Source organism: Neltuma alba, unplaced genomic scaffold (assembly GCF_004799145.2).
Source record: "Neltuma alba isolate B1F8T4 unplaced genomic scaffold, ASM479914v2 tig00013387_pilon, whole genome shotgun sequence".
Lineage (NCBI taxonomy): Eukaryota > Viridiplantae > Streptophyta > Magnoliopsida > Fabales > Fabaceae > Neltuma > Neltuma alba.
In genome coordinates, this window is record NW_021637647.1 from 40503 (window position 1) to 55700 (window position 15198).

The following is a 15198-nucleotide window of genomic DNA, read 5'->3' on the forward strand; positions in this document are numbered from 1 at the left end:
AGCATGAGTCAATGCTTGGGGGCACTTCAACAAGTGAGTTAGTAACTGTAGCTGAAAACCATTCCCTCAAGCAGATTGAAGCATACCAGAGGAGAACCAACAAGTGGAGAGAAGATATCACGTTATATTTTCACATTAAATTTGTATACCACTTCTGTTTTTTCGTTTGGCAAGTTGATCACTTTAATTAAAAGATGTTCAACTTGAGGGGGCATGTTAGAAAGGGTAATAATATCATTAGCTAACTGAAATAGGCTCTATATAAAATGGTCTAATGCGATGTTGTAAAGAGTTTAGGATGTGTTATCTTCACCAATGAGTGGGAGGATAACTTGGGTCTCCCTCCATAATCCCAAATAGTTTTAGATTGTTGGTTAATCTCTCAAGTGAGATATTTGATAAACCCTAAAAATGTTCTTGTACTTTGTTCATTGATAATGACCCCGTGTATTTTTTCATTCTCATTACTTAACATCAATACTGACTTAATAAACACCAAAGCCACCAACATCAAGTTCAACGACTTTTTTTTTATTTTTTATCTAAGTTCAATAATTTATCAATTTATGATATACCAATTTGATCTATTCGCATTCCAAAACTCAAATCCTGAAATGAAGAAGAGCAGAAGTCCCATCCAATCCTTTTGCTTGGAAGTATGCTACGTACTCTGCCACAGTGGTTTCCCTATATTTCGGAGGGTTATCTTCGGATAACAGTTCCTTCATAGGTCCAAGTGGCTTTGTTGATGCCTTCAAACCATCTCTAAAAAAGCTAGCCACAGATATTCTTGGACCCTCAAGATTGGCCAATACTCTGTGTTCTACACTCTTAAACTTGTCATTTGTTATAAGCTGCACTTGAAGAAAACTATCCCTTACCAACACATGTCATGGGTGAATTCAAATATCAAGTTGCAAGAAAAACACAGAAACGCATGAAAAAGAAGAGAAAGCTTGCCTGCAAAAGGTCACCAATGTTAACTACTAGAGCTCCAGGTACTGGTGCGATATCAATCCATGTGTTCTCGTAAAGAACCTGAAGGCCACCTATGCGGTCTTGAAGAAGCACTGTGAGAAAGTCATTATCGGAGTGCTTAGTGGTTCCCAACGTGAGGTCTGGTTCAGGACAAGCGGGGTAGTAATGGCCAAGACCTAAAAGCCCCTCAGCGCAGCCCAAGTCTTTCAAGTGATTTGGGTTTAGGCCGAGAGCTTCTGATAATAACTCAAACAACAATGTTCCCAATTTCATAATGTGTTTTCCATATTCTAGTAATATATCTCTGCAAGAAGATGCAAGAAACAAATCCCATATTTTAAGCTTCAACCATGTATGCTGCAAACTAGAATTCTTCAATCATATATGCTCTAATTTGGCAAAATCCAATGAAAATACCTGCATATTTCCGGCAACTCTTCTGGTTTTGGAGGATTAGGAGCAATGCAATACAGAAAAGTATCCCTCCAATTCAAAGCTGGTGAACTGTAAAGATCAAAGTTGCTATTATACACAAAAGGTTTCTTTTGATCACGCGTGTATAGTTCCTTTTTGACCTCCAAATCTTGCTCATGAAACCTTCGCACTCCATCTATAATCTCATCGAGAACATGCAGAGGAATACCATGATTGACCACCTGAAAGAAGCCCCACGTCTCAGAAGCTTCCCTAACTCTTTCAACTATTTCTTGGCGCTCGCTGGGCCCTTTATCAGCATCGGTGAGGTCTAAAACAGGAATAACGTGCTTCGTGTCTCCCAACTTCGAAGGTTGTTCAGATTGATCAAGAGGATGATGAAACAAAGGAGGAATCTTGGTGACTCCTGCATCAACGAGCCCCTTGACGCCAGCTTTTGTGTCATCAAATGCTCTGCGCTCAATTTGGTCAACAGATTCTGACTTCCGTGAGATTCCCATTTTGCTTCTCTTTATACAAGTTCCTGCCTCAGATGCAAGATACAGTATCAATGAAGCAAGCTAGTTTTTGTTTATATCTATAGGTGCTTTTAGTTCTTCAAATGTACATTACAATTTGGTCATGTTAATTTCAACCAAACTAATACTGCTGAGTGATTGTTCTGAACTCTTTTCTCTTTTGGCTCTTGATAAAATTTTTTATCTGATCAGTATTAGAAAGACTCCCAAAATTGTTGTTTTCTTCCGTGAACAAAGAATTATTTCTATTATTCATCATAAATAATTTATTTTGTCGTACAATTTAATTGAACACTTCAATCTCTACTTATAAAGAGATTTGAACTTGTTCTAAAATTTTATAAAATAAAAACGAGGACAAACAGAGAACCTTCTTGTTTTGAGCCCAGAAACTTGAAATTATAGGTGAGCCTTTTGAAGAGACACCAACAGCAGCAGAGTATCGGAGAAAAACAAAAAGATGAGAGGGGAGATTGGAGACGCACCTGAAGTTCCAGCGGTTGTAGTCAGTAGACTTCACTTCACTTATCTTCCTTGACCACAACAGATCATGAAGAAAAGAAAGGAAGTTTGTGAGAGAAAGAGATATGTGAAACGTATGGTGGAGCGTTGAAGTTTGTGAGAGAAAGAGATATGTGAAACGTATGGTGGTATGTGAAACGTACGGTGGAGAGTTGTGAAGAGATCGATGAAAGCCTGAGTTAAGGGTCAAACTCGAAAATACGGAATAAACAGAATGTTCTTGTTGGAAATGATGTTTGGTCGTCAAATATACAAGGCGAAAGGATAACTCAGTAGTGTGCTCTCCATTTAACCACCAAGAAGTCAAAAACGATTCATCTTTTCTGAGAGAAATTCTTGAGTACTCTTTCCAACAGAAAGCTCCACCTCATATAATTTCAATTTAAATGTCAGCCTACTCGTTTTATTAATTTCTAGTTTGAAAAAAAAAAAGTGCCTTAGGTATGATAGTTTACATGTCAGCCTCCTCATTTTATTGTATTTTTTTTCATTTAGCTGTCTTGAAATTTCAGTAATAACTATATCTCAAATTAATTACTCTTCCGATTCTTAATATAAAACCCATTTAACTAACTTGATTAGATTAAGGAAGTTAGGTAAGTTAGTTAATTATAAGAAATGTGACACGTTTTTCCTAAAACATCTTAATCATCTTTTTTAATACCCCATCTCCCTCTTCTACTTGATTATGATTAAGGGAGTATCCATAGGAGTAATTTAGAGAAAATTAATAAATATAAGAAATGGGTCTTATATGTACGACCAAAACTAACTTAATAATTAAGTTCTATATTAAGGACTTGAAGAATAATTTTTATCACACCCAATACCTAAAGGTATTTTTGGAGCTGCACTCATTGATTGAGAAAATACTCTGAAATTTATGCAACAACACTATTAGCCATTTAGTATCTTGAAGTATTTTTCTACTAATACTCACTAACTGAAAAAATACTCTAAATGCACTATAATTAATTAATTTATGATATTAGATGTTACTGAAAAAATACTTTAAAGTGTCATATGCAACTTAACTTAAATAAAAAGAAATAAAATCAATAAACAAATAAAAAAGAAAGAAAGAAAAATAGGTATATCATTCCCATTCGCTGCTCGGGCGACGAGGGTCGCTTCTCAAACTCTCTCCCTCCATCTCATCATCTTCTCAGCGGCAATTCTCCACCAGTGATGGCAGCCAAGGTGCCACCCGACCCCTTGATTAAAAAAAAATTTCTCTCTCCTTCCTTGTTCATTTTTCAACAATGCAAGGCCAATTAATTTTTTAATAAAAAATTTAACTCCAATTTTTTCGCTTTTTATGTGTTAGAAAAAAACAAATAACTAAAATATTATACTTATCTGGTTTAAAACTATTTTATAATATAAATTACATTATAAAATGAGTCTTAGAAACTTAACAAAGCATTTTGTTCACCCAGGGAAGCTTTGAGGTCCGGGGTCCGCTCGTGGAGGTAGCGTAGCATTGGTCAATTTGTGAGCAACGTGGGGAATATGTTAGGCATACGAATTTGGAAGTTTCCATGTTCATTTCATTATGAATCGCACAAATATCATCCAAAGCCCAGTCATATAATATTATTGTTAAAATAATAAATAATGAATAATGGAGAAAGGTTTGGCCCCAAAAAAATGGAGAGAGGCTTCGACGCACATGAATCATCAATTTTTGTCTTTCTGAAAGCGATTCTCAATTTATTGGAAATTACAAACATTCTTTCATGATAATTGATAATATACTCATAATTCTTCTGACATTCTTAATACAAGAGAAGCAATTTATGTACTAGTTTCTCAAGAGTTGTTTCAAATAGTTATAGCCTACCAGCAATTTACCGTGAGCTTAAAATTTCCCTCGTGTTATAACAATCTCCTATTGATTATGAATATTACGCAAACCTAAAAGCATATTTTAATGATTTTAATTAACCCTTCAATTGTGTACATTTGTTTGACCAAGTAGTTTGCAACGCAAGACTTCAACCAGAACACCTAATGCAAAAACCAAAACCATCTCACATGTGTATAAATGTCTTGTATTTAGGACCGGAGTAGTATATAAATATTGGAGTGGCCTTCAAACAAAATCTAGTAGTTGATCTTGTAAATATTCAAGAGACTAGAAGTAGCTTATATGGGCATAAAATTGCTATATGGCAAAATGCCAAAATGCAAGGGTCTTATATTTAAAACCAGAAAAATAGGAGGGTTTCGTTATTATTTCCTTTGCCACTTCACACGCGCGCGTGCTCACAGAGACAGAGATGTATTTAATAAGTAACAAAGCCACCAGCTTACCAAGTTCAACAGTTTTTTTTTTTTTTTCCCTTTCATAGTTTATTTTATTTGGTACACTAATTTTATCTGTTTAAATGACTTTAAAAAAAAAAAAGACTTAAATCTCGAAATGTGACAGAGCTGAGGTCCCATCTAGCCCTTTCGCATAGTAAAAGTTTACATACTCTGCAACAGTGGTTTCTCTGTATTTTGGAGGGTTATCTTCAGATAATAGCTCCTTTAAGGGTCCATATGACCTTGGTGATGACTTCGAATTCTCCCTAAAAAAGCTAGCAACAGATATTCTTGGACCCTTGAGATTAGCCAATACTCTATGTTCTGCACTCTTGAATCTGTCATTTGTTATCAGCTGCAACAGAAAGAAACTATCCATCACCAACATTTGTCACGCATAATTTCAAATATCATACCCATTTTGCTACTCTAATGCATTGCCACTTGAGCCCAGAAGAAAAAGAGTAAAAACTAGCATGGTTTCCTTCTAATTGACTTCACAAGAATATTAAGCAACTAGAATATTTTCTATAGCTCGATGTCCATGACGGAAGTTGCGAGAAGAAACAAAGAAACGTGAGAGAGAGGGGGGGAGAGATTGCCTGCAAAAGATCACCGAGGTTAACCACTAGAGCTCCAGGAACAGGCGGAATATCAACCCATGTGTCCTGATAAAGAATCTGAAGGCCGCCAACATGGTCCTGGAGAAGTACTGTGAGAAAATCACTATCAGAGTGTTTGGAGGTTCCCAGAGTTGAGTTTGGTTCAGGACAAGCAGGATAGTAATGGCCAAAAGTGGCAAGTCCTTCGGCACAACCAATGTCTTTCAAATGGTTGGGGTGCAGACCAAGAGCTTCTGATAAAAACTCAAATAGCAATGTCCCCAATTTCATTACGTATTCCCCGTATTCTAATAGTATGTCTCTGCAGGTTGATGCAAGAAACAAACGAAAAAAGAAAAGTGACTAAATCTCATAATCTTCAATTATATATATCTTGTTATCTATAATGCTTCAGAACTGGTTAAGAGGCTCATGCATATATAGTTGAGGTATTGTAGACAGCAACATACTACCTTGCCCGGTCATAAATAAAAGATCTAGTTTGAGTCGAGGTAATATGTAGTTAAAGCTGATGCACATACCTGCATACTTCTGGCAGCTCTTCTGGTTTTGGAGGATTAGGAGCAATGTAACATCGAAAAGTATCTCTCCAATTCAGAGCTGGTGAACTGTAAAGATCAAAGTTGCTATTATACAAAAATGGTTTCATTAGATCACGTGTGTATAGTTCCTTTTTGACGTCCAAGTCTTGCTCATGAAACATTCGAACTCCATTTATAATCTCATCAAGAACATGCAGAGGAATACCATGGTTGACCACCTGAAAGAAACCCCACGTCTCAGAAGCTTCCCTAACTCTGGTAACAATTTCTTGGCGCTTGCTGGGCACTTTATCACCATCCGTGAGGTCTATAACAGGAATAACATGCTTCGTGTCTCCCAAATTCGAAGGTTGTTCAGAATGATCAAGAGGATGACGGAACAAAGGAGGAATCTTGGTGACTCCGGCATCAACGAGCCCCTTGACGCCAGCTTTTGTGTCATCAAATGCTTTGCGCTCAATTTGGTCCTCAGATTCTGACTTCCGTGTGATCCCCATTTTGCTTCTCTTTATACTAGTGCCTTAGATATAATATACAGCATGAATGAATCAAACAAGTTTTTGTTTATATCTGCAGGTACTTTTAGTTCTTAAAACATAGTGTAATAGTCATGCTAATTTCAACAAAACCAATACTGCTAGTTATTTTAAACTCTTTTTTTTTTTGTGGCTTGACAACATTTTTCATTTGACAAGTATTGCAAAGACTCGCAAAATTGTTTTAGTTTTCTTCCATGAAAGAAGAGTTCTTTCTTTCATCATAAATAATTTATTTTACCAAAAGAAAAAAATCTCTCCCCGCATTACCAAATTAACCAATAAGTGGATTTTTGTTACATAGCCAAACGAAAATGAATAGCTATCCAATCTCCATCATCTTGAGTTGTCATGCTTGAAGAACTCATCTTGTTGCTTGGAGAACTCATAATCGAAGAAGTTAAAGCAGAAGGAGAAGTTGGGCATGGTATAAACAGAGGACCTTCTTGCTTTTGAGATCAGAAAATTGTAAGTATAGGCCAAACAGCAAAAACCCCTTTTGAAGAGAAACCAAAACGAGTAAAGTAGAGAAGAAAAACAACAAGATGAGGAGGCAAATTAGAGACGCACCTGAAATTCCAGAGGTATACTCAGTACATCTCACTTCAATTATCTCCCTTGCAACAGATCTTGAGTACAAGAAAGTTTGTGCGAGAGAGAGAGAGAGAGAGAGTGTATGTGAGAGAGGACGGCGACTTTGAGGCTGAAGGGGCCAAAGCACTGTGTGATGCGTCTTTCCCTGACGCCGCCACGCTTCAAAATAGCTCTACATTTTAATGGGATACACAATCTCTACGATCTTGATTCAACTGTAATTCAGCTAATAAATTTTGACTTAGAAGGAGTGTTTTAAAAGCCGGACCGGATGTCAAGCCGATAAAGCTAGCGGGTCATGGTTCAAACGGTTGAATCGGTTGAACCGTCTGGTCAAACCGGTAATATAATAATTAAATTAAAAATAATATTTTATACATGTATAATAATATTAACATAATTAGTCAAATTTATTAAAAAGTTAACAAGTTCAACCTTGGCTTTATTTTAATCTAATGAGCTGTGGCTATTTTAAAATTTTTATACATTTTTTCAATGAAGGTTTTTGGCTCCATTAACTCATTTAATATTTAAATTTCATTTATTCAGTTTTTTATTTAAAATTAGTGACAAATTTTTTGGGCTGCAACAGGGAAGATTATTTTTTTTAACTTGGAAATATTGATTGAAAGTAATAATATGCTAAACACACTACATGTTTAATTTTATATTAATTATCATAAATAAAATAAAAGATGACAGTGTTAATTACAGTAATTACACTAAGGGAAAATGACAATAAAATACCTTCTGAATTCCAAAAAGACAAATAAGGGACCTGAATAAGCAAAATGACAAAGAAGGCATCAGGTACCAATATGGGATTTTGATTTTGAATTTTACAAAACACATAGTGGGATTTACAACTTTCATAGTGAGAGTTACTACTTCGTCAATGGGTTTTGCAACCTGTTTTGAAGGGCCGAGCAAGTTTTGCCTAATTTTACAAACACATAGTGGGATTTACAACTTTCATAATGAGAATTACTACTTGGCCAATGGCTTTTGCAACTTGTTTTGAGGGGTTAGGCAACTTTTTTGTAAAAAACAATACAATTCCACGCTGAATTTTACAAAACACATAGTGGGATTTATAACTTTCATAATGAGAGTTACTACTTTGTCAATGGGTTTTGCAACATGTTTTGAGATCAAAAATCAAAATTCCAGATTGATACCCAGTGCCCTATTTGTCATTTTGCTTATTCAAGTCCCTTATTTGTCTTTTTGAAATTCAAATGGTATTTTATTGTCATTTTCCCTTACACTAATATATGTCTGATTTTATGCTAATTATTTTGAATAAAAATAATATAAAATATAGATTTTAAAACAATTAATTACAGTAAAATAAAGATCGGAGATGCATGCCTAAGGATAACCTTCAAATTTCAAAATGGGCTTAGCAAGTTTTTTTCAAAAAAAAAAATCCTAGAGACTGAACCAGGTACAGTAATGAGTATTGAAAAACGTGATGCACAACTTTTCATCTTCCCCAATCCTGGCATTTGTGTATCGAACTGATAGGGGAACAGTCTTTTATTATTTCTTTTTACTCTTCCTTTCTTTTCAAGCAAATTCTTCAGATGCGTCAAGGAGTCCCTGTGTCGAGTTCACTGCCTTCCTCTGGGGTCGACGGCAAGAAAAGAAAAACACTCCAAGCTTGCTTCTTTCCTCCTCAGTTTCATCCTTTATCCATCTCATGCGATTGATCTGTATCAGGTAAATGAGAAAAATCAAGAAGCCACTTTTTTCCCCTTTAGATTTTTCTATGTTTCTCTTCTTTCTTTCTTTTTTCCCTTCTCCTTTCTCTTTCTTTTTCCCAGCCGGACGGTTCTCTGAAAACCGCTCCGGGTCGCGGCTTAACTCCGATTCCCGGCTCAACAGGCGGCTCAGAACGGTTTAAAACGATCCAACTCCTCAAGCGGTCTAAGTATAGAAGCCGAGCCGTTGTATTGTCCGATTGCCGGTCCAACCGGTCCAACCTTCCGATCCGGTCCGGGTTTGGAAGATTTTTAGATGGAATCAAAATAATGAGTTTAAAAATACTTTTATAATATCCAAAGTAAATAAGAAAATTTATTTCAATTTGTGAAAAGATATTTTTAAAAAACATTTTTTTATAGTTTCCAAACATCCTCTTATAAATGAGTCCTTATAATTTTAAGCCCTGTCTCCATATATTTTATGAAAATTTGGAAATAAAATTTTAAAGATCAGGTTACAACTAAATCAAAATACAAGGATTAAAAAAATTAATGTCTTAAGAAAAAAATGATATAATTGTGATAAAATATAATTTTCCTGTTCTTAATATAAAACCTAATTATTAAGTTAATTTTAGTCTTAAATATAAAACTCACTTATCATATTTATCAGTTTTTTCTAAATTATCCTTATGAATACTTCCTCACCCATAATCAGGTAGAAAAAGAATAGGGGTATTAAGAAAGATGATTGTAGTATTTTAGGAAAAATATATCGTATTTTTTTATAATTAACTAACTTACCTAATTTTTTTAATCTAATTGAATTAATTAAATAAGTTTTATATTTAAAGATCGGAGGAGTATTTTTTTGAGGAAAAAAAAGCATACGCCCTCATCACCGCCGGAATTAAATTCCACAAATGCAACTACGCATGATAAAATAGTTCACCTTCCTTATCCATTTGACTTCAAATCCCAAACACCCGATGGGGAGAGAAATTTGTGAAAGAAAGAATTGCGCAGATCAGAAACCGAGGCCGAAACTGAAATTGCCAGCACATCATGGGCCACACGTTGTAATTTGTCCCGCTCATGCGCCGCTATAATTATCTGGCATTACGCCAGGCTAGTGGGGTCCACGCTCGCGTTGACGACTTGACGCACTGGGAAAGTGCCTTGTATATCGGTCTTGCCTTGACAAAATGCTACCTCCGCGCTTGATATAAAATCTCGTTTATTTTTATTTTATAAAATTTTAATTTGTTTTATCTCTTATATTTATATTTTTTTAAGATAGTCCTTCTAGTAATGATAGTTCTAGCCTACACACTTGATTAGTAAGGATATTATAGGAAAAACAACACATATTTATTACAAATGATTAACTTAATTTTTTTTTTAATTTTCTCAAATTAATCAACTAGCTTTTATAATTAGAATCAAAGGTAGTACTTAATATAAAAACTATTCAATTAATTTGATTAGATTAAAAAAATTAGATAAGTTAATTAATTATAAGAAATATAATATATTTTTTTAAAATGTCATAATCATCTTTTTTAATATTTCCTCTTCTTCTTCTACTTGATTATTTTTTAGAGAGTATCTATCGGAATAATTTAAAAAAATTAATAAATATGAAAAATAAATCTTATATTTAAAACCAAAATCCACTTAACAATTAGATCTTGTATTAAGAACTGGAGGAGTACTATATATTTAATCATTTAATTTTATATAAAATTTTAATTCATTTTCTTAATTTTAAAAAATATATTCTTAATCATTTAATTATAAAATCATTAATTTTAAATAATAATTTTTGTAACAATTATAATTATTTTAAAAATTAAACTTAATATGTTAATATTTAAAAACGTTTTATTAAAATCGTAATATTCTCATACAAAATTAATAAACAAGAAATATACTTTTATTTCTACAAAACACACTATTTATTGTATCGGATTATTTGTCATTTTCTAACGGGATTAAATGTGATAATCACACTCCATCTCCCGTGTATATTGTTGAAGTTTTTTCTGGGCTTGAAGTTGATGAGCCCCGTGACCGGATATCAGATGGAAATGCGAAACTTGGACCAGGCAAATCATAACGATGATGGGGATCAAACTTTGGTCGTCCAATCAATATTTCGTAGACTGCTATTCCGTTGCGTGAGCTAATAACAGATAAATCAAATTTGACCATAAACTAGAAATAGCAAGTACAACGGAATTGAAAATTTTGAAAACATATAACCCAATAACGAGTTCATCTCAACTTCACTGAAACTGAAGATTTTTCGTTAAATATTGATCAGTGCATCTTGAAATTCTTAATGTCATTGGTCTAATGGTGAAAGATGCACACGTAGGAACGTTTCATAACCTTGAGACTCTAAAACTAGCAAAATGATTCATGCATTAATGTAGTGATGATGGGCAGGCAATATGCCACGGAATTTATAAAACGGGAGATACATAACGGACCTGAAAGTTAAGGCTGGTAAGAATACATGCACAACCATCAATAAAAGGAACACTATGATTTGACAAAACAAAAAAAATACACAGAGGAAACAGAAGTGGTAAAATTGTTTCTCAGTTCAGTAATTCCCCAGTTTTTTTCCCTCCCTTTTCTTTTGGCCTTTTGGGCACTAAAACTTGAGTCTTGGGACACAAGGAAACTATTCAGGCAGGAACTAATTCAAACAGTCTTATCTTTAGGAGCCTTCTTCCTCAGCTGCCGCCTAGGCATTGAATTCCTCATCCCTATATAGAAGAGCAATGCCCCAAACAATGCTAAACTCTGCAAATGCAACAACGTTGTTAATTCAACTGAGTCAGTGCCAGTTTATCAACTTCTCTAGAAAAATCAACGGACAACCCTTCAATGCAACTTTTGAATTTCCCATGACGTTTCACCGTTAGAAAACATATAGCATTCAAGTGAATCTTTCATTTTCACTCTCATAATTTAGATAAAGGCCATTATAGCCAAACATTTTCCATGTCAATGCAAAAAGCTATTCATCGCAAATATTCCAATGCATTTTATAAATAACATAAGAAAACATAGACAAAAACCAGTTGTTATCATTGATCAGAATTGCAAGTTATAAATTGAGATACCAACCTGGGTAAACTTGAGAAATGCTCAGTAAATTCTTTTGTCTCAACGTCGTAGTTGTAGAAGTCACATAACAAGGGAGTAAAAATTGCTTGATGCAAAAGCTGCCCCAAAAAAAAATAAAATCAGAGCACGGTTTTGTCTTCCAATCGATTAGTTATGGTGATGAGTTAAACAGGCAACAGACCAGAAGATAAGCTCCCAGGGAGTTGCCAAAGATAAACAAAGGACCCCCAACTCCTTTCAGGAAAATTGAAACAGAGATTAAATCTTTAACCTGGTGGGAACAGTAGCAAAGATAAGGATTTGTCCATAATGAAAAACCAACTATCATCTTAACTTCAGCTTGATAGATGTAAATGCATTCTCACTTCAATTTTAGGCAACTTAATCCCAGCGTGAGTTGAGACATGATTTGAAAAGGCATGAAATTTTGGTTCCAAGGCTTGGGCAGCTGGTCCACCATCCTTACCAAAGTCATTGAACCTATTAAAATGAAAAAAGGAACAAAATAACCACACACAAAAAAAAAAAAAAACCGAAGTATGAAGAGGAGTTTTTCAAGAAAGCCAAGGATGATTTGACACAAAACAAGATAATGAGTCATAAACACAACTATGATTATTCCTTAACTTGGTAAAACAAACAAATGGTGTCTTAAAGGTCTATTGCTTGTAGGTTTTAAACAGGGCAATGGGCATCCTAGGTTGAAAATATAAAACACCCAGTGGATTGGAGATCTTTATATGATAAATGAAAGTTATATGAAATGAAAACAGATGATGAAAAGAAACATTAACGTTTCAAATACAATTGGACATATCCACTTAACAACTCAAGTACACGTCAGTTACAACAGAAAACAGCACATCACATTTTAGTATTTTACCAAGATGTAAGAAAACAACAAGTATAAAAAGCACAAATTATGCTTGGCTTTTAATTTAAAAGTTAGGCATATTGACTACAGAGGCATATAACTTTCGCTGTGGAATTATCCTAAATGAGCTAAAAGCGTAAAAGAAGGTTCGACACTTGCGTTGCCCATACAGTTCTCTCAAAATTGTCATCTCACATTACAGAGTATAGGATACAATGATATTTAAAAAGCTTATCTTCAATTATTAATTTAACTTCATTTTTTTAATATAGCTCTTATTATAAATTTTCTATGACATCTATTAAATTGAATAATATGTTACATTATTTTACCCGGTTTCGTTATGTATGTAGAGATATACCCAATCAAACTATAGAACCAGAAAATGTTCCTTTCGGTGAAATAGTGTAGGAGAAAAGAGGTGTGCTGGAGTGAGTGAGTAAAGGTGCCCCGGAAAATAATTTTAAGCGCATAAGCTTTAAGTATGATTATTCTGAAAATATTTTGTCAGAGAATCTCCACTTTATCACCAGCATCCTCCAGGCATAAGTCGGAGTAAAGGATTTGAAACAACAAGACCGAAACCCTACGCCCATTGGCAAATAAAGCAACCGAGCTTTAAATATATAGTCATAACATGGTAGGGGAAAAAAATCACCATTTACACGACAACCGTCCAATCCCAAACATCAGCCGACACCTAGAGTCAGTGTTGATTCCTTCGCTTCATATGAATCAGTGTTGTGCAAATGGGGGGGGGGGGAGATCAGTGGCGATCCTACTCTAGAACTTATGCACAATTCTGACACTACGAACCCCAAAAGTTGAACTAGATTTACTTGACATGCAAGATATAGTTGTTTTTTTTTTAAAAAAAGATAATAAGAAGAAACTTCGTTTTGCGACAATTTTCCGAGGAATCAAGCAAAGTAGCTACCAGAGGAAACAGAGAGACCGAAGAGAAGAGGAGAACCGAAGAAGGCTTACTCTTGCCAGGCAGATGCTATGAAGAGAGAAGCGAAGAGGACTCTTCCGACAAATGAAGTGAAGGCCATGGATGTTGAGAGCGAGATCACAGGAAGGAGCCACAGAAAATTCAAGTGAAGGGTGTGACCCTTTCGAAAAGAAAGAGGGAGAAACTGTTAAAAAGCCTCAGACCGAGTTGATGACAGCCGACGGCGTCGTTTACTGAACCGCAAAATCTGGCAACAGGTGCGAATAGGAATAACAAAGGTACTCGCTCCCGATAGCTGACAACCGTGGACCTGGAAGCGATTGTTGGCACGTGGCGTTCGACGAATGCGAGGGTTTGGTCTTGAATCGTTATCTAAAACTAGATTGTCTGAAAAAATCGAGAATAACAGTATAATGTTTCGAGCATTTTGGATTTTAATAAATACTACTACTCCTCTGGTCCTTAGTATAAGACTCATTTAACTAATTTGATTAGATTAAAGAAGTTAGGTAAGTTAGTTAATTATAAGAAAAGTGACACATTTTTCCTAAAACACCATAATCATCTTTCTTAATACCCCTCTCCCTCTTTTACTTGATTATGGTTTAAGGAGTATCTATAGGAATAATTTAGAGAAAATGGATAAATATGAGAAATGGGTCTTATATTTAGGATCAAAATCAATTCAAGAATTGGGTTCTATATTAAGGATCGGAGGAGTATTATATTCATGATTTGTTTCCCGGTTCTTTGTTCCTTTTTTCCAATTTTCTTTATACCAGTATGTATAAATTCATGCATAAAAACTAAATAAACTGAATTATTTAGAAATGATAAGTGTAATTAATTAATCTATAATGATGAACATCAATACTCAATATCAGATAAAATAAGATAGGATGATGAGACTCATGTTCACTCCATGTAAATGTACCGTGCAATCCAATTTTGCAATGAAATTTACATTCCACCTTTTTAGATATGTTAAAATCATCTCAATTATCTTGAGAGTCTTAAAAAAATAATCTTTTTTAAAGAAGAGAAATCCTTAGCTTCAAAGTTTGGACTAATAATTCAAGATATAGCAAAGAAAAGATAAAAAGAAGCACATGAAGCCCATCTTGAAAGTAATTATACCGATAATTATTTTATTGGCAGTGACGATGAATGACAATTCTTCGATTTTATCTGGCAGTAGAGAAAAGGAAATGAAATCATGTTTTCGCTCAAAGTTCTGACCAAGCACATCCTCACGTTTTTGCCAAAGAACAAAAAAAATGCCTGAAATCGGGAGTGAAGAAGAGGAAGACATTTATTAAGAGATTAAAGAGAAACCAAGTGGCGGTGGATTGGATCTAAAGAGATGTGAAGCACCTTTTGGTTACAGAGAATAAAGACAATGAACAATCTTTCTTCGTATGAAGCTAAACCAGACATTAGCATCAGTTCGAGCAGACTAAAACT

At 34.6% G+C, this 15198-nt stretch overlaps 2 protein-coding genes and 1 pseudogene across 3 annotated transcripts; all 3 read right to left on the reverse strand.

Annotated features, from left to right (window-relative positions):
- Positions 1 to 401: 401 nt before the first annotated feature.
- LOC114736924 (1-aminocyclopropane-1-carboxylate oxidase homolog 1) lies at positions 402 to 2562 on the reverse strand. Of its 2 annotated transcripts, none has more exons than XM_028924805.1 (4): positions 2417 to 2562; positions 1396 to 1936; positions 961 to 1282; positions 402 to 854 (listed from the first exon to the last, which is right to left on the reverse strand). In XM_028924805.1, exons 2-4 carry the CDS (start codon positions 1911 to 1913, stop codon positions 603 to 605), a joined length of 1092 nt encoding a protein of 363 aa, XP_028780638.1. In that variant the 5' UTR covers positions 1914 to 1936; positions 2417 to 2562; the 3' UTR covers positions 402 to 602. The 2 variants fall into 2 exon arrangements, with proteins under 2 accessions (XP_028780638.1, XP_028780639.1); XM_028924806.1 differs by lacking the exon at positions 2417 to 2562 and adding an exon at positions 2302 to 2392.
- A 2203-nt stretch (positions 2563 to 4765) lies between these two features.
- Positions 4766 to 10978, reverse strand: LOC114736930 (1-aminocyclopropane-1-carboxylate oxidase homolog 1-like). The gene is made up of 5 exons (XM_028924814.1): positions 10778 to 10978; positions 7035 to 7230; positions 5908 to 6448; positions 5366 to 5687; positions 4766 to 5118 (listed from the first exon to the last, which is right to left on the reverse strand). Exons 1-5 carry the CDS (start codon positions 10976 to 10978, stop codon positions 4867 to 4869), a joined length of 1512 nt encoding a protein of 503 aa, XP_028780647.1. The 3' UTR covers positions 4766 to 4866.
- Positions 10979 to 11174: 196 nt separating this feature from the next.
- Positions 11175 to 13862, reverse strand: LOC114736931 (uncharacterized; annotated as a pseudogene).
- Between the last annotated feature and the right edge of the window lie 1336 nt (positions 13863 to 15198).

Coding starts and splice junctions, on each gene's coding strand:
- LOC114736924 (XM_028924805.1), bottom strand. CDS start 1,913: ATGGGAATCTCACGGAAGTCAGAATCTGTTGACCAAATTGAGCGCAGA. Junction 1,283..1,395: donor GAGTTGCCGGAAATATGCAG/GTATTTTCATTG, acceptor ATCTTCTTGCAG/AGATATATTACTAGAATATG. Junction 855..960: donor ACATTGGTGACCTTTTGCAG/GCAAGCTTTCTC, acceptor CTTCAAGTGCAG/CTTATAACAAATGACAAGTT.
- LOC114736930 (XM_028924814.1), bottom strand. CDS start 10,978: ATGGTCAAATTTGATTTATCTGTTATTAGCTCACGCAACGGAATAGCA. Junction 7,231..10,777: donor CAATATACACGGGAGATGGA/GTGTGATTATCA, acceptor ATTAAAATGTAG/AGCTATTTTGAAGCGTGGCG. Junction 6,449..7,034: donor GTATACCTCTGGAATTTCAG/GTGCGTCTCTAA, acceptor ATTATATCTAAG/GCACTAGTATAAAGAGAAGC.